The 21,715-nt window shown below is 32.4% G+C and overlaps 1 protein-coding gene across 2 annotated transcripts; it reads left to right on the plus strand.

Annotated features, from left to right (window-relative positions):
• Positions 1-157: 157 nt before the first annotated feature.
• LOC130647627 (calcium-activated potassium channel slowpoke-like) lies at positions 158-20,207 on the plus strand. 2 transcript variants are annotated; one of them, XM_057453562.1, is made up of 28 exons: positions 158-271; positions 4,213-4,274; positions 4,759-4,849; positions 6,099-6,213; positions 6,479-6,554; positions 6,681-6,756; positions 7,591-7,677; positions 7,991-8,080; positions 8,791-8,882; positions 9,250-9,360; positions 9,595-9,700; positions 10,115-10,197; positions 10,854-10,923; positions 11,727-11,879; positions 12,327-12,451; positions 13,125-13,193; positions 13,465-13,551; positions 14,340-14,413; positions 14,908-15,022; positions 15,185-15,293; positions 16,069-16,164; positions 16,620-16,706; positions 16,965-17,006; positions 17,270-17,420; positions 17,896-18,144; positions 18,653-18,786; positions 19,379-19,573; positions 19,754-20,207. In XM_057453562.1, exons 1-28 carry the CDS (start codon positions 173-175, stop codon positions 19,985-19,987), a joined length of 3,078 nt encoding a protein of 1,025 aa, XP_057309545.1. In that variant the 5' UTR covers positions 158-172; the 3' UTR covers positions 19,988-20,207. The 2 variants fall into 2 exon arrangements, with proteins under 2 accessions (XP_057309545.1, XP_057309544.1); XM_057453561.1 differs by lacking the exon at positions 158-271 and adding an exon at positions 1,588-2,184.
• The last annotated feature ends 1,508 nt before the right edge of the window (positions 20,208-21,715 follow it).

Genomic DNA, 21,715 nt, shown 5'->3' on the forward strand with positions numbered 1-21,715 from the left:
TTTCTTTCCATTGGGTAATTTACGACGCATTCTTTTTTTACTTGATTATAATATTGGTACTTTTCTTTCTTTGTTTAGTGACTTAATGTTTTTAAAGAAACTTTCTTCGCTTGGATGATAAAAAAGGTGTCTTATTATATTTTGTCTTTCAGCTTGAGAGGAGGCGAATTGTATGCATCAATTTATCCTTCATAATAAGAAGTTGTATACAATACACAAAGATGGCTTTTGCGGAAACTTTTTGTTACCAAGACAAAAAAGTTGGAGAAAGGTAAAAAGAAGAAGAACTTTTTATTTATTTCATCAATGGTTTTTACTAGTGGTTAATATCTGGGTGAGCAGGCAATGAGCAATATTTTTTGGGTGTTGATAGGTCAAAGCTGATACCAAAATAAAGTGACCGATATTTTCCTACTTAATGGATTTTATGAAAAAGACATTTTAAAAAAAACAAAAACAGACTAACAATCTAATTAAAAAAAGTTTTTATATTCACTACCTTACCAACTACTAAATATTTAAGGTTTTTTGTCATAACATAACACATCAGAAGTGTCTCATCAACAGAAAACGATACACTTAACATCCTAGATTTCTCTAAAGCTTTACGCTGATATTTACCCAGTTTTTTATAAATTTTCTTGTTTGTAAGAAAGAGCAAATCCAAACCTTATAGGGACTTTTTCCAAGTAGGAACGTTTATCTTCCGAACACGTTATGGAATTTTCTTTGCATTGAGGAGATCTGTAGTTCACTTTGCAGTGCAGATTTGCTAGCAAGTACCTTTACCAAAGCAATGGAACAATCCATGACATGTGATGGGAAATGATTAGGCAATATTAAGTTTTATTTAATGTATACATTTAGAACACAGCAACTACATTGACAACAGTGCTTCCAACATTGAAGTGCTATTATGTAAAAAGAAAGTAACACCTGAGTAATAAATCACTCGCCCAATGTTACTAAAATATAGACTGGACAAGCAATCTCAATAAATAGAGTAAGTAAATAGAGTAAGTTATAAACGCATATTTTTTACAAAATCTTTTTATCTATTTTATCTTGTCTTTTTTATGTATTTTAGTTATTTTTTAAAGCAAATAATAAGAAAGATAACATTGATTGTGAGATAAATTGATAATGCTCAGCCAGACAAAATTTTATGGAATTGGGAGCGCTAGTTTCTCATTCCTCAAAACTGGGTGAGTCTTTGCGTGAGCAAGAGTGATCGCTCCCCCCTTATTGATAGACCTGCATTGTTACAACAAAAACATCATAAATTGTTAAAAGAGATATAACTTTGCTTTTAAATGAAGCTTATTAGTTAAGTGCCGTTGAAAAAAAAAATGAATGCTTAAATGGGAAAAAACATGAATACATATCCCCTTCCCGTATCAAATTTTGAAAATGTATAATGCTGAAGGCATAACAAATGAAGCTATTACGTTCAGGAATGCTATTATTTTTACCTTAACATTCAAGTTCTAGTTTAGTATATTGAGACAAAACTGAAAAAATATGTGATCAGAAAAATTGAAATCTGTAATATTGTTTTTGTATTTTTTTTTTGAACAATGTGGTATCTAAGCAAAGTTTGATGACATTAATAATTTAATTTTGATCAATTTATTTTTTACCTGCTGAGAAGATCAAATATGAAAAAAATGAGTTTGATAGATATAATTATGTGAATTATTTATGTTTCATTAATTATGTCCACAAAATTATTCACATTTGAAGTATTAAATCTAAGTCTTGTTAAGTGAAAAGTTAAAAGTAAGACACAATCTGTTGTCAACATCAATAAGTTAGAAAGGTAGTAAGTTAGATAAAAAAAATAGTTTGTGGCACACAGAAACTGAAATTTTAGAGTTTGCTTTCATGGCTACATCATGTGACAAAGCCGTATCGTTCCCAACAAATGACCGAATATGGTACAAATTTATTGTTTGGTCCTTGATTATCTATGTTGGAGGTATTATTCTCATTTTGATTGGCAGATCAATCAATTGGATATTTTGTTATAAAAAAAAGACTCAAATTTCAACAACATACAGCTCAGACGAGGGCATAGATGAGCCTGATGATGATGAGGAAGAATTGGAGCAAGGACTGTATCTAACTTTCAAGGAAGGAGCTGCCAGTCTGATATCAGGACACTCTGTACAAGGCAGAGTCGTTGTAAGTTACCTGAATAATTCAAAGAAAGTGGAGCTGTAGTTAGTTAATAATTTGTTTATCTTATGTTCACACATAACTACAAAAGAATACAAAAAAAGTTCAATAAATTTTTTTATTAAAAAAATTGCTAATTTTTACTTCTATCCATTAAGAAATATGTGATGGTTTGCTATCATGTTGTTCGAAACTATTTTTTGAACATTTATTTAAATGTTACAAAACTGGCAAACCCGTGGATTTTTCCACAGGTTTGCCAGTTCTTTCCATTTCTTTAATATTTTGAGAGTTGGAGATTACCAGTACATACCTATAATCTGGACCTTTAATAAATAACGTACTTTTACTAAAATTGTTAATTTAAGCATAGGATAAAAAGGGTTTCCATGCCTTCTAAAAATAAAAAAATAAAAAAAAATCCTTTTACATAATCCTTAAAGCTCCTGATTTTTTATTAAAACTTCTAAAAATATATGTATATATAATATATAAATATATAAATATTCTAAATTTTGGGGGACAGACTGAGTTGTAAATGGATTTTTTTATGGAATATAAGTCCAAAAAATTTATACTTTGATCAACTAATGCGAAAATGAAATCAGATTAATTTGTCTTCCTTGTTCAATTCTTTTTTCTTGTGATTTTAAGTTAATCTTTCACTTATTCAAAATAGCTACTAGCAATTCCTTCTTATTTTATGCTAAATATGCCAAGTTGCACAGGTTTCGGTTGTACAAGTCGCTCAATGTTTAACAAAGAGCTTAGTTTTCATAAGATAACTTCAGAAAAATTGAACAACAAACTTCGTAAAAAATTAAAAGAGAAGGGTCTTTACCAAAAGATTCTGCTTTTTACATGTCGTCAACATCTCGAACATCAAACGAAATTTTTAATACTGGTTTGTATAGATACATAGGTTTGAATTCCACATTTTCTGTGATAAACTTCTTTCCTATCAAGAAAAATTGTCCCTTTTACCCCCTAAATTGTTTCTCATTTAATAGGCAAACTTTCCAAGGTGAGGCCTATCACAAAAAAGAATTAAATAAAGGATGGGCTACTGTTCTCCTTCGTCGTGTTTGAAAATGTTAAAGTTTTTTATAAAGACTGTTCATTTGAGAAATATTGCTGGTTGTTGTTGTTTTTTGACGAATAAGAAATTTATTTTTGGTATACAATTTTAGGATTTACTTTATACATTTGGTTTTATTAATATGTTTATAAATTTCCTTTTAAATACTTCTGGGTTGGGAAAACTCTGGCAAATATTCGCTATCGCTTGAATGAACAATATGAATCAGACTCATTTTGGTTCATTTTTATTAAAAAAGTTACAACAAATCGTAATGTCACCTCTTCTTTTCAATGTCTTTTCTTCAAGGCCTCTTGCTGCAGTTTGCTACGTGTTGCACTTTGCAACGTCAGTTTTGTTACTATTTCCAGTCTTCTTGTTTTTACGCGGCCCATTGAAAAAAGGCATATTGCTCTTATTGAGGTAAAAACAGACATAATTTAGTTGCACTTATTTATTTTTCAAAATATATCACCCATTTTCGACAATATATCAAAAAATAATTTTTGCGTGTAGTTCCCCTCTCTACGTGTTTTTCTCACTAATTGAAAAAATCTCTTAAAAACAACTGAAATCTCCCGAAATCGTCCTAAAAATCTGAACAGAATTAGTTGCAAAGGTTCGGGTGAAAGTATGTAGGAAAAGGTATCTGAAATCGCAATTTTTTCCATGTGCTTACATTTTTAATGCCCATAAGGAAAACAAAGGAAAATCATGAAATCAAAACCAAACAAATTACTTTGGAAAGAAATCTAAACTGTACATGTAATGCTTAGTTTTGTCTGGGGATTTGACATTATTCAGACCACTGAAGTTAGTTTTAAAGGTTACCCTTCACCCTTATCACTTGGCCTTACTATTTTCAGTTTAGGGTTGTCAAAGCATACTATAAGTAATCACCTTGGTACCAGTTTTACAATACTTTAAAGGGTTTACAAGTGATATGTTTGTTTTAGGTTATCTTGTCATTCATTTGCAATTTGGCAGCATGTGCTCTTTACATCACAGAATCATCATAGTAAGTTTAAACTATGTTTAAATTTCAATGGTATAGAAAGTTTAAACAGTGTATAAAACTTCATATTTCAAAACAAAATGTAGAAAATAATGACAATTATCATTGCTTCTTTGATTTCTGATGTGTTTAAGTTTGTTACATTAACAAAGCTGTAGGGCAAAGAGAAATGTTAGTTCTTGTGTAAATTGTACAAAATTGCCAAAACATGCTTTTTCCATGTTTTTCTCACTATATCAGTGATAACTGACTGCAGGTAATGTTATAAACGATTATGTTTTACATTGTTGCACATTAGTTAGTCATTTTTTTCTACGCAAACTTTATGTGGTAGCACCCAAATTTATTTTTCGTTCTTTGTTTCCAATGTAAGCCACCTCTGAGTGCTGCTTATATTTGAAATATTCAGGCTAAATCCATTTTCTATGATAGTATTTTGGTCTGAATTTGTGGCTGATTGATTTATGTTTTCAAATTTTCCTTCTAGCCCTGTTGAGCATTGCTTGAAAGATGATGATATTTTGTGGAAAGTGGAAATTATCTTGAATGGATTTTTTATTTTTCACTTCATTATACGGGTTAGATATTTATTTTTCGGTGGATAAACAGGTGCAATTGTTACAACATGTGATAAGGAGACTTCCAATATACAAAGGTATTTCACTAAAAGTCAACTACAAAAAATGAAATTTAGAGCTGCCAAAGGATACAATAACCCTGTTTAAAACGGACAGCATTAAATGTCAAATTTATTGCATTGTTTCATAAGAAAAAAAATACTGCATTTAAATACTGCATTTATCTAACGTGTGCCCGAATGGTGTATTACTTTTTTTCTAATTTGATTTTTCCTTGTTGAATTTGTATTTGTGGGACAGTGCTTATTAGAATGCACTCACCCCTTGTGTGTCCTCATTAAAAATTATTTATCTTTGTAAAGCAAAGCATTTTTTATCATTTTTACGTTGGAAGATATTTCGTGCTGTGAATAACTTTTTTTAATTTATGAAGATTTATTATTTACTTCTCCCAAAAGTTTTTTGCAAACAAAAATTTAAATTTATTTTTGTGTATGTTTGACCTAGAGAGCATTATTTGCTGCGAATAACAAATAAATAATAATAACAAATATCAATTTTCCATCTTCTCAATTCCTAATTCTTTAGTAATTTGATGGTCAATAGAGTAGAACTTAGAATAACTATGAAGTTTATTAATTTGGTATGCACATAGCTCCTGTATTTTAACTCTATTTAGGCGGGCCTTTATGGATGCTATGGAAAAAGCCAGGGTGGCTCCCCCCTTTCCCCTTTTTTTCAAAGTGATAAAAAACACATCATATTGCCACAAAAAATGCAGTACAAATTTTTGGTAGCATATTCGAGGACAATTAGAAAAAACATTTGAATGACTTCATTTAGTAAAAAATGACGTCAGCGTTTATTTTTGAACCCTAAACATATGCCAAAACGGTGGAAACTAAACTTTGGAATAAGGTAATCAATAACCATAAGTCACCATATCAACAGATGTGACCTCACCAAAAACCTTTTCCACTATTCTAAAGCTAGCTAGAAAAAAATGAAAATTCAACAACAACAGTTAACCCCTAAAATGGTTACTTCAAAATAAACCACTGGCCGTCAACAACTAATCATAGGTCCAGAAGTACTACCATCTTACGTATGATGAGATTAAGCATATTAAGCACTGCTGTTGCAAGTTCTTAAAAAACTGTAATATGTTGTAACAAAATACAGTATTTAAAATATTAACACTTAAATTTAACTTCCTTGTTAGTGATGTTGTGTTGTGTTCTTTTGTCAGTTTTTTGCGGCTCATGACAAGTTACATTTCTGGACTTCTGATCCACTGACCATCATTGATTTCTTAACTGTACCAACAGTATTCCTGGCAATTTATTATGATCGCAATTGGATAGGTAAAGTTATTCTTTACGCTTTTAACCAAAACTTTAATCTGGAAAACCTATTGAAGGAATAAATCTAGGGCTATTTTGTGCTGATAAACTCGAATATGATATAGAGGTTAGAAATTAAACCAAGGTTGTAATGGAAAAATGGGAGTTACTTAATAAAAATGTGTACTGTATATTAAATTGAATTAAATTTAATTTATAAAATTCATCCATGGTATGGTTTTTCTTTGTAACTTGACAACACTTAAACAACAGATTTTTTTTCTAGGTCTTCGCTTTGTTAGAGTGATCACTATGATGAATTTGTCAGAAATTTTGCAATTTTTGAATGTGTTAACCGCAGGGTAAGGCACAATTATATACATTATATATTTCTTGCCTCTAAAATGTACAATTAGCATTATGTTTTAAAAGTCGTATTTTGCACAATATTTTTCCACTTTATATTGCTTTATATTCTAAAATTTTAGCACTGCTGTGGAACTGGTACATATGCTTGGAACATTTTTAGCTGTCTGGTTAACTTCAGCAGGAATGGTGCACCTTGTAAGTTGTTAAAAAGGGTTAAGTTTTGATCTGGATAGGACAAAATTCAAATATTAAGTTCTTCATAAGTTTTCTGGTGTCCTGTGTAAGTTGATTTTTAATTATTCACCCCTAACAGAGGCATAGCCACTGCAATATCAAGTGACTACAATAACCAGTCCAGTGCATGTAAAAGGAACTACTATTTTCTTTCATTATGAATCTTCCAACTAACTCTATTTCATATGAAATATGACAAAAGTCATTATTAGGTCAATCAAGCTGACAGCAGCATCACCAGGAGACCTACCTCTGAAAATAGTAAAAACTGGTATTATTTAAATCAAAACCAGCTATTTAAGCCTTCATTGTCTTCTCAAGTCATGTGTAAGTTTCTGTGTGATAGAGTGTGATAGATAAGGATTTAAACTAACTATTACTATTACCTATGTCAGTTTTATGATTCATCATCATTAACATCATTCTCGGCTTAACGTCCGTTTTCCATGCTAGCATGGGTTGGACGGGGTATATTAATGACCCTCTTCCAATCTGATCTAGACTGTGTTAGATTTAAACTCAACTTCCTCTGTATCAAGTCTGTCCTTATAACCTCCTGCCAAGTCTTTCTCGGTCTGCCTCTGGGCTTTGCCTCAGGAACTATCAAGTCTCTACACTTACTTACCCAATTATCCTCCTCCAGTGCCCCAGCCAATTCAATCTTCTTATCTGGATAACATCTTTAATTCTACGGAGACTTAGCCTGCTTCTTAGCTCATCTAAACTCTTTCTGTCTCTCAGACTGGCGTTACACATCCACTTTTTTCTTAAATTCCTGGACTTTTGTATTTATAGTTTGAGAATACTGGAGATTTTTGGCCACCGATAAGCTATCAAAATAATCGTACAATCAATTTCTTTGAATCTACTTATTTTCTGCTGGTAAGTTATGTCGACACGTGATTTTATGCTGCATTAAAGTGAAAAAGAAATCCCGAAAAAGTCCTGAAAAAGTTGTGAAATTTTGTTGTAATTTTCGGGTAAATTTTTAAGTATTAATTCTTCGAACATTAAATTGGTAACAACTACAGTGCATGTTTTAAACTTTACTTCGTCTTTTTTATTTGATTGTTCTCAAATTTTGTTCCTCAACAAACTTTTTCCTCAAAAGCATAACTATTAACTATTAAAAAGAGAATTATGGCAAGCCTATTGAAGTTACAAGAATATTGAGGTGTTGGTTTATTGTATCTAGGTAACCATGTCGACAGTGGGCTATGGAGATATTTATTGCATGACATACCTTGGAAGATTATTCTGTATGTTTTTCATCGCAATAGGTTTGGTAAGTCTTTTTTTTGTGTGGAATTTTTAACAATATAATTATAACATAGACCCATTTGGAGTTTGTAAATATAAATTTAGAGGGGTGTATTGGAATCATGTTATTTAGGCTATAGCCTTGAACGAAATTGTTTATACAACTGCAGTGATTTAGCCATTTTTAATAGTTTGAAGTCAGCTTGTCAAATGACCAATACTTTGTCGCCAACAGGCTGTGAAGTTACTACTTTTGCACATGCGAATGGCAGGTGGACCACATTTAAAACTAACACGCCCAAATTATGGAATAATCTGCATTGGCACGACAAAGGCACAAAATACGTGGATCTAATGTAGAAATATCGTGAGGAAAAACTTCAAAAGTATAAGAAACCCTTTCTCTTTCTTCATTTAATTAAAAAAAGTTTGAAAGTGAAAAAAAGAAGAAAAAATCATTAAAACTAGATTTATTCAGATAGTAAGATTTACAAACATTTATTGTGCAATGACAAACAGGCCAAGAAAGTTGGTTAAGAAGATTTACAAATATAATTTTTGTGTTGTAAAATTAAATAACAAAATGCCTTTTCTTATGGTTTACACGGTGGCAAGGGGAAAAGAAACGTCTGTCCAACTGGAATCAAACTATTTGTTTAATTAGCTGATTTGGATAATATAAAAGAAGATGAATAGAATTTGACTTATTATGTAAAGTAAATTTTTCTATTACAGGGTTTGTTTGCATCCTACCTTCCAGCAATACAAGCATATTTCTCATCTCATACAAAATATCATCTGAACTTTAAACCTACTGCTGGAAAGAAGTAAGTGCAGGTTTCAAAATTTGTTTTAGCTATGTGAACTAAAATGATGAAAATAACAGTCACCAGACATGGTCAATCATTTTTACACATTTGTATGACAAATGAAAGTTGACATTGAGGAGAATGTCATAAAAAAAAGTTTACAAATGGTCTGAAAATAAATAAACAAGTGGTCAACTTTTTGTGTGTTTTTCTAGCCATGTAAAAAATATTGTAGTTTTGGATAAATTTTGGTACCTCACCAACTACCTTGCCGCCATAATGAGTGAAGGGGTCAATAAGTACCCGGTAGATCAAAAAATTCAAGTTACATATCCTTATTTTCATTGCTAAACCAGATTTCACCTGGCATGATTTTTAATTTTAGGCATGTTATTGTGGCTGGCCATATAACAGAAAACAGTATCAAATCGTTTCTTCGAGATTTCCTGCACCCTGATAGAGATGATCCTTCAACAACTGCGGTTTTTCTCTCTCCGTGAGTATTCTCTACTATAGCCTATGAAAAATTCCATCGAAATTGGCCCTTTGCTGCTAGCAGCTATTATCATTGGCTCACAGACAGATAGACAGACGTTTTAAAGTGCGGAAAATATAGAAAAGACAGCTATGATTAATGGAAGGTCCTAAAATATCCTAAACTTTTTTAACCTTATTTATTTTGTGTCTATTTGGTCTCATCTGAAACAGGAAAAATTTGCTATGTTTTTAGAGAGCTCCCTGATGTGGCAATGCAAGCGATATTAAAGAGATATGAGTCACGAGCACTTTATTATGTTGGAACTATATATAGCACAGAGGATTGTGCTCGAATGCAAGTATGTAAGCATATTACTACGTGAAATTAGGCTTTTGTTCTGACATCAAAATGTTATTTCCACCAGACAATGTATATTAGCCAGGAGAGCTTTCTCTTTTTGGTGCTCGACTAAAATAAAAAAATTGAAAGGGAATAACTGGTTGATGGTATTTGGCTGTATTTGCCTACCTCATTTCTTTCCCATGACTCTAAAGTTTGAATAGTATTCATTTAGTGCGTCTTAACTCCTTCTTATAGCGATTTAAATTCTAAAATTACCTGTTGCCCTTTCTAAATTTATTGATGAGCTATTGACACAAAGCTTTCGTTTACATTAAATCGGATTTTCAAAGGATTTGGTTATCATCTAGGCTAACTGTATGTTTATTATTAGACATATAGTGATTTTAATAAATGCTCTTTTTCTTCTTAGATGAGAAAAGCTGACGCTGTGATCATATTATGTAACAAAAAATCACATGATCCAGAGGAAGAAGACAGTGAGAACATTACAAGGTGAAAAAAAAATTTTAAAAATAAACAGATATATATTTATATATAACTATATCAATTTCTGAATGATCTTTTTTTTACTTATTTTCATGGTACTTTTGTACCTAATAGTGTCTTGATTTCTTTACCATTATAGAAACTCTTTTTTTCAGTAAAAATATCTTTATTTATTTCATATTACTGTATAGATGATAAATTTTCACGAATTGTGCCTATCGAAAAAAATTGCAGGAACTTATTTCGGTGAATTAAGTACCCTGAAATATGTTGCAGGCACTAAACTTTCAGAAAATTAAAGGTAGTCATCTGTCAATCATGCAGAAACTTCTAAATTAGACATTGACACTTTTTTAACAAGCTCAATTTTGAACAATGACCCCTATAATTATTGCTTTCAAAATAAACAATTCATCCCATGTAAAATACTCTAGCAAATACTGGCTAAATAATTTTTGAGCACCTCTCCCTAAGTAGCTAAACAATGTTCAGGGTGAAGCGCAAAAAATCAAATGTTTATTAAAAAATGTTTTAATTAATGTTTTAATCACTATATTCTCTAAGTCGTAAAAATTTTCAAATATCAATGTCAATTTGCATTTGTATGTCAATTTGTTTAAGCTAGGTAATTGTATATATGATCATACTTCTTATATTTTCAGAGTTATATCAGTGAAGAACTTTTATGAGAACACTCGCTGCATTGTACAGTTGATAATGAATGCCAGTAAAGTAAGTCTTGCGTTTCTGTTATCATTAAATCCTAATTTGTTGTTTTGCATTGTACTGGAGATGGTGTAGTGGTAGCGCATTTGGCTTGTAATCATAAGGTAACAGGTTCGAGTCCTCACTCTGGCGCACTTTGTAGTGTTGTCAGCCCAATTGGTTTCATTTACTAACCACTAATCGGCTTGTGTGGCAGACAAGCAAGTTAGAGCAATGCAATATGTATCTCTGGCGGTAATGTAACATAGTTACAGTCGAAGAGGAAGAGGAAGAACAAGCCATTGGATGAAATTCTCAAAGACATTAAAGCTTTCCATTAGTTATTTAATTCATTGTCTCACTTCATTGTAGAATAGAAGGTATCAACAAGTCCAAAAAACGTGAAATAATTCAGAATTATTTTTACGTGAGGAAAAACATGAATAGTATTAAATTTGTCTTCTTTTTGCAGTTGTAACATAAGCAGGTCTCTGCAAATACCTACTTTAATATTTTTTCCAAATAACTAAAATGTAGTTTTTAGAAACTTTTATCACTGTGAGTGATTATGAGTAACAACTGATTAATTGCTCTCACATAGGTGTGACATATGTTGGTCAAGGGTTAAAAACCTTAAAAACATTTATGTTAAAGAACGTCTAGGATATTTTAAATAAAGGCGCGACTATCGATTATGTCAAAAATAACCCCAAAAAACCTAGGTTCTCGGAATCACCCAGATAGGTGTGTTTTTTTATTGCCCATCAGTCAGAAAATAAGTTTTAATATGATAATACAACAGCAATGACGGTGTCGGATTAAATTTTTAGAGTCACCTGCTCAATTGTCCTCAATGGAATCGTAGTCTTGGTGATGAAATTGTTTGTATCAATGAGTTAAAACTTGGTTTCATGGCACAAAGTTGTAATGCTCCAGGCTTTTCAACGTTGATTGGAAACTTGTTTTCTATGAGAAGCGACACAGTGAGTGTTTTCGTCTTGCTTTGTTTATATTCACTTGTGCGAGATATTTTTTTAACTTTTCATGTCTAATGCATATTTGTTTTTTTAATTAATATTTCAGAACCACAGAAAATTTTTAAATGTTTCCTTAGTAATTAAATTTTGCACAAAAATCTGAGTAAATGTGTATAATTTCAAATTTTTGCATTAAAGCTAAATGCACAAACTTATGAATACAGTTTGATTAAAGATTAACGTTTATAGCAAGAGGGTTTTAAAAAAAATATGCTAAAGAGACAATTCTTTTAAATTTCGGCCATACTATCTTAAACTAAATCTTTTATTTTCAAAACGTTTCTGTGTGTGTTAGACCTCTCAATATATACATAATCAGAACAATAGATAGTTGTTTACACCATCTTAACCAAAATCTTCATTTTGTTTACAACATATATTTTTGTGTGTTAGACCACTGTTGATATACACGAATCAGAACAATGGAAAGTTGCTTATATTACTGGTGCAGCAAATGAGATCTACACTGCTCATCTATCAAACTCCTTTGCTGGACTAACTTTCGTACAGGCAGTGGAGTAAGAAATTAATCTTCTTTTTGTCCTTAAACTGGACTGACATTTTGCGGAATAAGAGTCACTATACTGTAAATTTCTGATTAAGGGCCTACCCTTCAACAACATTTTAAGTAAGCACTTAGATAGTATGCAAACGATTTTGTGTGATTTTTTGATCAATTGTGCTGTGAAAAATGAAAGAGAAAAAGCTTGAGATAATGCACTAATCTTATTGTTACTTTGTGATCTATCATTTTTTCTTCAATTCTCAAATATTTTAATAAGCACCCTGAGGCAAAATAAACACCCAGTTCAAATAAACACCCAGTCAGAATAAGTACCCAGTCCAAATAAACACCCATTTAGAATAAACACCCAGTCAGAATAAGTACCCAGTCCAAATAAACACCCAGTCAGAAAGCACCCAGTCCAAATAAACACCCAGTCAGAATATGCACCCAGTCCAAATAAACACCCAGTCAGAATATGCACCCACTTCAAATAAACACCCAGTCCAAATGAACACCCAGTCCAAATAAACACCCATTCAGAAAGCACCCCAGCATAATGGTTAAAAATCGAATAAGCTTCAATCAGTAATTTATAGTACTTGTCATCATCTGTCATAGCCGGCATAGTTTATCATTACCATGCCAATGTTTATTCTTTAAATTATTGTATACTTTCTTTACAGGATCTGTTTTGAGAAGTTGAACCTTTTGTTGATTGCCATTGAAATAAAAATTTCAAAAACAGAAAAATAGTAAGTGCTTTTCATTTAGTACCTATATAACAAATTAGCAGGCTTAAATTTAATAATGTCTCTTATGTGTCAGTCATTGTCTGTTGTTTTTTTCTCCACAGTTCATGTCAAACATCTTTTGTTGGCCTTTGAATTATGTTATGCTGCAAAATTAACTCCTTAAATTAGGGTCTCTGAAAAGGCCTAGCAATGTGTAGGAATTTTCATAACATTCTGAAGTGCTCAATTTCTATTTATTTTTCTTGAGAAAGGATTTAATTCATTTTTTTAGTGTGTCAATAAATCCAAGTGGCGACGAAAAATTGGGAAAAAATTGTACAGCTTATGTGTTTGCACAGAGTCAACTTGATGCTGACCGGTACTCATTAAAATAACTCTTTTGTGATTTTAGGAGACGAGATTCTTAGAATACCATAAAGTTCTATTTTTTAAGAAGTTGAATGTTTTTCTTTGTTAAATTGTAGTCGTGGATGTCACGTTTGTTAACAAAGAACGTCGTTGTCATGTCTAAGCATTGTTCATTACCAGTCCTTCAGGAAATGTCTGGATTTGGCAGAAACTTGGAAAATATTGCGAAATTGTCTACAAAAATCAGGAATACCAGTGTTTTTTTGATACGTTAGGAAAATGTTAATTTCAGATAAAAATGTTTAAACAAAGCCATTTTTTTTTGGCAAGGAATGATTTTCCGATCTGTTTTTTAAGAATTTTCACAGTCTGTTCTATCAATATGCTTGTGTACATTTTTTAGAATAATTAAGCTTTATGAAATATCTGTACTTTAAAAAATGAGGAATGTCAGATAGAAAAGGAGTTAATATTGGGGGAACACATTGTGTTAGTGAAATATATTCACCAATAGGTTTTGGGTTATGAGTTTAAAGGTGACAAATTTTGTTAATATGAAGCCCAAAAAGACGGGGGTTTTAAGAAACACTGGAATTCTGTGTTGCCACTTCCATTTGGTTAAGTTGGTTAAGTTGTAAAGCCCATCCCCTCTGTTTCACACCAATTTTTTATTTACAGAACCACGATAAATGGAATATATTAATACTCATTTTATTGTATAATATATTAAAAAATGACAAATGTCAATTTAACGCAGGGAATTTTATGAAACTTTTAATTTCCTGTTATTTATTGTAGTGTTTCAAAATATTGTTCAATTTGTCATAAAGATTTGGTGGATGCAGAACGAATGGTCAGATGTCGCTGTCGACGTAAGTCCTCTGTTAAATCTCTCTAACCAAACAAATTAGCATTTAGAAATCCTTAGAAAAGAATGAAATATAATTTTTTTTTCTCTTATCAACACATACTAAGTAAGTAAGTAACGGGAAGTTTTAACGTCCTCGGAGATTTAATTCTAACGGCTGACTCTTCCTCCCCTCTAACTGTGACCGTGTTACATTACCGTCAGAGATACTTATAGCATTGCTCTAACTTGCTTGCCTAACACGCAAGCAAGTTTGCGTAAGTGGATGGCTCCAAATGGTCTGACAACACTACAATTAAAGTGCGCCGGAGTGGGGACTTCAACCTGAAACTTTATGATTACAAGCTGAATGCGCTACCACTACACCAGCTCTGCTAAACACAATTTAACAGCTGATCAAAAATGAAAATAATTCAGTGTGTAGGAACTTTAAACCTTTACCCATGATTGATGAATCTGAAATCTTTAAGCCTTCAAAAAGTTTCTCATTTTTTTCAGGCAATAGAAAAAGAACAGCACTCTTCTCAAACAACAACAAGAAGCAAACAGATACTTTGGTCGATTTAGATCCAACCCATCTATTGGAGGAAATTGTTGATGACTCAGCAAAATTGTAAGTTTAAAGTTTCTGAGAATTTCTAAATGACTTGTCGTTAGCCTGTGGAAAAATATAGATATTTGTACAGAAATATGTAATCAGCCTAAAAGTCGCCTTAGTGCTCTACCGAGTAAGTATTATTTTTTTCTTCACTTACAGTAAAATTGTTTTTATTAGGCAGAAAAATTTAACTGGAGATTACTACCCAAATGGTGACAAGCCGAAATTTGATCAAAGTGGAACATTTTATTGGTGTGAAGGTCGGTCTTTTGAAGTAGCAAAGTTGGTAAGATATCCATATATTTTCCTTGCGTTCTTTATAAAATATATATTTAGCATATTTTTTACATGTGCGCGCATGCTAGTAGGTAAAAAAAGTAGAACCGCACAGGGAAAAAGTGTTGTTAATGAAATACACATTTTTTTAAAAATAACCACTATCCAAAAAGCACTGGGATCAATTTTTAACAAAAAAAAAGAGAAGGATTCTCTTTTTCATCAATTTTAATTAAATACTTCTTTTTTTAATGAATTTCCTTAAAATCTGTGGTGGTTGTTTATATTTTTATCTGCAGAAATGCGTGCGCATGCTCAGTGATTTCGATGCAAAATCAAAAAATCAACTCACACGGAGAGTCGATGTTTCCATATGTTAAATACATCTATATGCCAAGCAAAATTTTTGCAAATTGCACATTAATATGAATCAACTGAAGTGTTTTAAAGTTATGCAATGCCTCTGCATGCTTCTTAATCTGGCGTTAAATGGGCGTTACAAGTTAAAGAAAATTTTAAGTTGTATAGTATTGTAATGCTTCTTACAAACTCCTGCGTGTTTTGATAAACTGTTTCTTTTTCACATAATATCTGCATTTTTATCGTCATTGTCATATTCAAAGGTTATGCAGCGTCTCTTCTCCTATGTTTGGAATGATTTTTTATGAAGATCCTCATCGGTGTGAAAATATTATTTATTTAAGCATCACAGCAGCACACTGTTAATTTTTAACCCTGTTTGATCGTTTTTTTGTCCATTGTAAATTGTCTTTTTAAATTTTTAGACTCTAAACGAGGCAGCCAGTGAAAAGTTTAAGAATCACGTTTTGATTTTGGTTTTAAGTACTCGCGAGTCTGCTTCGCTTGAGCTGAGACAACTGGTAAGCCCGTCGTTCGGGACCACACTTTCCCAGGGTGGCCACACCTTAAATCTCCTAAATAACCTAATATAATTACAATCCCAGTTTTATTCCTCATAAAATGGTGAAAACGACAAATTTTTGTTGTTACGTTTTTGCGACAAAACAAGCCTATGTTTTCAACTTGCAACAGTACTTGTAAACTGCATACACCTATTTCAGTAATTTAAAACGCTGACATTTAAAAAAAAGGCTTCATTATTGGTAACTCTTTATTTCCTCCTTTGGCAAAATCTTCTCAAATATGGAATCTTAGTGTTCTCTTCTAAAGTTTGACCCAGAAACCTCCTTAATTCTCTTAGAATTGTAAAGTTTGTGGGCACCCTGTTGTCAGTATTTCTTTATGTATATTTTCATCTTTTTTTTTTACTATAATGTGCCACTTAAATGCTGTGAACATCAGAAATTTGTTTTAGGTATTGCCTTTGAGAGCCAGTAACACTAATCCTGCTTCGTTGAAAAAGGTGGTCATTTTGGGAGATGGTGAATTTTTGCAACGAGAGGTACTGTTCTTGTTCGTTTCTTTGTTTGTTAAGTTGGTTAAATTTTGTTGTCCGGTTCCTCAGTGTTGTAATAACGACTTTAATTTCCGACAACGCCAAAACGTCACATACTTGTTAACACCCTGTACTTAGCATGAGAACAGGTGCATGCGGTGGTTTAATTAACCGATTGTGTTACCAAACAGGGCGATGTACACATGAGTGAATAATTACACTGCACCATTTAACCATTATGTTTACTTTACCTTTTTTTTCTAGTGGAGAAGTTTGACGAATTTTCCTGATGTTGATGTCGTAGCGGTAAGTAACACTGCTTTAGACCCAAGGCTGATATAGAATCCACTACACCCTGGCAGAATTCATCACGCCCTAACGAAATTAATTACACCCTATCATAATTTATCAAGCCTTAACATGATTTATTACGACGTAAAGAAATCCACCATGCCTTAATGAAATCCAGTACGCCCTAAGGATACTTATCACTCCCTAACGTGATCTATGACGTCATGATAGAATTTCTTAATAGCTGTTAACGTAAAATGATTTATTTTTGTGATTAGGGCTCGCCTTACAATCGTTCTGATTTACGAGCTGTAAACGTAGACACTGCAGATATGGTGATTTTGTTATCTCCTGGATTTAACGCGAAAGCTGTAGAACACCAAGCATTATCAGATAAGAAGGCTATTCTTGTTACGTTAAACCTCAAAGGTATGTAAAGTTTCTACAGCTATGTTTACATATACATCAATGGACATGGATATGGATAGAGCGTACCTCTCATTGATCTAATTGTATTCGTATTAATTGTTGTTTTTACTCCTTCAGCGTTCCGGCTTTTATAGCATACTTCTCAACTTTTAAAAATATAAAGTCGAAGATGGCGATCCAATAACAAACGCTTTCGTATAAATAAAGATGAAAATACTGTTGATGGCGTGAAAATAAAAAGTTTTCGCCGTCCAAATAATTTTATTTCGACCGAGAACACAAAACCTGGGATTCAAATTTTGAGGATTGGTCTTTTTTTATCTGTAAATTTGCGGGACAAAATTCTTGTTTGTTTAAATCTAAAAACCTTTTTTGTAATAACAAACAAACACGGTTTTTTTTGTTTTGTCTAAACCGTGAAAATTATATAAAAATTATATATAAAAAAATAGAAAAAATATTCCATATATTTTAGCGATGAGGTTTGATCGTTCAAAACTGTCTGAATATACATCATCACAAGGTAACGGAAATACAATGGCTGATCAAGCAGTGGAAGGTGACCCTGCTGCAGTTACTCATGGAACAGGTCTACCAACTTCTGTCTCCAGGAACCCGTCACGTATGACAGTTGTGTCACAAGGAGGAGGTTCGGATACAACGAAAGCTCTTGAAGTTACAGAAGATTGGCAGACTGCATTGATCCCGATGATAACTGAGCTATGTAAGTTTCCCATCCTTATTAAAGTGTTTGTAGAAAAGACTTAAAAATTGTAGTATACCGTATTTCCTCAAATGAGCGCTGCTTTTACATGCGGCGCTAATTAAAGGGCGGTGCTAATAAAAGGGCGGCGCTAAATAGAAAAGAGAAATACGGTAGATATGTGCATACATTATTTTACATATATAAATCGTGATAAACACAGCACAAAGAACAAGTGGTTACATACTATACTATACTATACTATACTATACTATACTATATACGCAATATAGTACAGATACCATTTTTGTATAAATACAAACATCCTTGCATAAATATAGCTAATATATAATGCTCCATAGTAAATATATACGTCGTAGCTAATATATGCTTCATGGTAAATATATACGTCACAGCTAATATATGTTCTATAATAAATATATACGTCATAGCTAATATATGCTCCATAGTAAATATATACGTCGTAGCTAATATATGCTCCATAGCAAATATATACATCACATTTTAGTGTACGACTCAAACGCAATGTACTTGGATCAAGACGATATGAATATATATGATGATGAAGAAATTTTTCTGACTCAACCGTATGCTTGTGGGTCAGCTTTTACTGTTTCTGTTTTGGACTCGTTGGTCAGCGCTGTAAGTATTTGGCCTACTGGACAGGGTGGCAACGCCGAAAATCCCCTAAATAACCTAAAAAATAGACCCAAATTTGTGATTCCTCCTAAAATAGTTCGCTGACATCCCGCTTCTCTATGACATTGAAATTAGGAAAAGGCTAGATTATTACTTACACTGAAATTTTAACAAAATATTTATACAAGTGTTTCTCCTAAAATTTGACCCATATTCCTCCTAAATTCCTCAGAAATTTCATATCTGCGGGTACCCTATTGCATATTATTGAAGGGATTGCATTTTTTTAAATAAATTTAGGATAGTTCGATCATTTTTTTATCATGACAATCAAGGAAAGTGCGTTTTTTGTGGCATGTTTACAACTTTTACAGTCTCTGATTCATCGTGTTTACACTTTATAGTAAATTTTCACATTTAGACAAATTTTGTGCGTAACTTTGGCAGGCTGTTTGCAGTTAACAGGCCATTATTTTTTTGCATGTTTGTTTTCGTTTGTTTGTTTTTGTTTTTTATTTGTGTTTTGTTGTTTATTTGTTTTTGTTTTATTTATTCGTGTCCCTCATTTCCGCTTCTTCATTCTCTCTGTTTTAAGACATATTACAATTCGGAAATTCTTACACTGGTTCGAAATATTGTGACAGGAAGTGTTGGTTCAGACTTGGACGAGCTTCTGTCAGAAGGGAAGCAACCAAATGGAAATTACGAAACCCGGGAAATTGCTGCTACACGAAACAGATGTCGTGTTGCTCAGATGTCACTCACTGAAGGTCTTCTCTCGGATTTTGGAGTAAGATAATATGCTCGAAAATGTTTTGTTTGTTTACATTTTACAGAACCTTATATTTAAAGGAACTGTTTTTACTTCCAACGGTTTCCCTGTATAAGAATAAGACTTGTATATGTCAAGGAAGATAAGTTTAGGAAATTTTCGTATTTTAACTTTATTTCGTTCTGTTTTTTCCCTTAGCAATGTGGAACATTCGGTGATTTATTCTTATACGCGCTACGTACGTACAATATGATATGTCTTGGCCTGTATCGATACCGAGACGCTCAACGAAGCAGTCCAAAGAATTCGAAAAGATACGTTATCACTTTCCCGCCATTTAATTTTGTGCTCTCGCCCACAGATCTTGTTTTTGTGTTAATGCAATTTCAATCTGGTAAAAAGAAAAAGCGTACCGGGAGAAAGCCGAAATAGATTTACAAACTATGTCGATGAGAAATGAGGCTAGGGAGAGCGTGTTCCAGCGAAATTTTATATTATTTAAATACATAGTTCTTTACGATGCACTCCGTTTTAAATATTTCAATGCTTTTGTTGGTAATGGCCCAAACGTGTCTTAGTTAGCTTAGATTTTTTAGTTGTACGAGGCAAGAAATAGCGGACGACCTCATTACCTGAAAATTCTCTCCAATCAAGTTAACTAAATTATCTATGAAAAAAATTTGTGACTTTGTTCGTTTCACAATATTTGCCATACATTTATTTCATGTTTTTTAAATAAGCATCTTTATAAATATGTTTATGTAATTTGTACTTTGTAATATAAAGCTTTGTAATAAAAAGAAATCAATTTGTAATCACCCATTTTATTTCTTTATGCAAAGCTCAAGTTATTGATTTTTTCTACCTTTTCAACCGTTCTCAAGTCTACCTAATCAATGGCTAAATTTGTGCTTTAGAAAGCACAGAGGTGATTTTACATGCTTTTGTGATCATAATACTGTTGACTTATCACAGCTTTGTTCGTGCATCTCTTAATCAGAGAGACAAAATTCTTTTATTTGCCGCCTTTTCACGACAAATTTTAACGGAGGCTTTTTGTTTGCTGTTTACATTGGATATACTTCTCATCCAGCTCGGCAACATTTCTCTTTAGGTTTTCAATTGCATTTTTTTAATATGCGTCGATTATTTCTAATTCTTTGACGTTGTGTTTCATATTAAAGGCACAACGACTTAATCCATCCTTTTTCTTTCACCATAGCATCATGTTCCCCATTCACTTTCTCCAGTAATCCTTCAACTTTTATTCTTTTCGCCCTTTTTTCTCGCAATCTTTAACAGCGTTCGTATCCATCTTCACTACAGGTTTTATTGGTTCTTCAATGATCTCCGAAATCGAATTCTTTTTTAAAAAAAACTTCAACAGTAGAGCGAAGAGAGAGTCTCTTTGCTCTGCTGTCGAAGATTCTTTTTCTTTTAAATATTTAATTCGATACCAGAGATCATTGAAAAACCAATAAAACCTGTACTGAAGATGAATACGTACGCTGTTGAAGAATGTGAGAGTGAAAAGGGAAAAAGAATGGAAGTTGAAGGAGTACTGGAGACGGTAGAGGGCGTTTTTTTTAATCTTCTTCAGTTTCTCTTCAATAGCTTGAGATAGAGATGACAATTTATCTTTGTAAGATTTCTTTACTTCCTTAAAAATAAGAGTAAATTTATCTTAGAATTGTAGCTAGACACAAAAAATTCTTTTGTGGCTCATTTTGCCTCTCTATTAGCTTTGTACAAACTGACGAAAAAGTTAAGGGGCAATGTAGTAGAAAAACAGGTTAGCACTTTTTCGAACTTCCTTATCTTTTTTACAAAATCCATACCAACAATATCATTCCAGCAAGTTCCTCCCGTCAGTAAGTATTTGCGCGAAGTATGATGAGACATTATTTGACGTCAAATTTGTGCGTGTTATGTTGACGTGTTATTTTTAGAAAAAAATTTTTTGTCCAACTTTTGCAGAAACATGCATTGCTAAAACCTCCTTAAAACGGACATCCTCGAGGGCACTTCCTTAAAACAGACAAAAATGTTTGTTTATCTTGTTAATACACCCCTATAAAAAGACCCGTTAAAGCTGACAGTCTAAACCGTACACCGTAAACCGGACTCTTTTTTTTTTTCAGGTCCCGCATCTTTATTTCC

Source organism: Hydractinia symbiolongicarpus, chromosome 6 (genome assembly GCF_029227915.1).
Source record: "Hydractinia symbiolongicarpus strain clone_291-10 chromosome 6, HSymV2.1, whole genome shotgun sequence".
Lineage (NCBI taxonomy): Eukaryota > Metazoa > Cnidaria > Hydrozoa > Anthoathecata > Hydractiniidae > Hydractinia > Hydractinia symbiolongicarpus.

Bases quoted from the DNA above. Each gene is read 5' to 3' on its own strand.
- LOC130647627 (XM_057453561.1), top strand. From the start codon at position 1,885: ATGGCTACATCATGTGACAAAGCCGTATCGTTCCCAACAAATGACCGA. The intron at 15,023-15,184 runs GTAAGTTTAAAG...TGTTTTTATTAG, and splicing joins GTTGATGACTCAGCAAAATT to GCAGAAAAATTTAACTGGAG. The intron at 16,707-16,964 runs GTACTGTTCTTG...TTTTTTTTCTAG, and splicing joins GTGAATTTTTGCAACGAGAG to TGGAGAAGTTTGACGAATTT.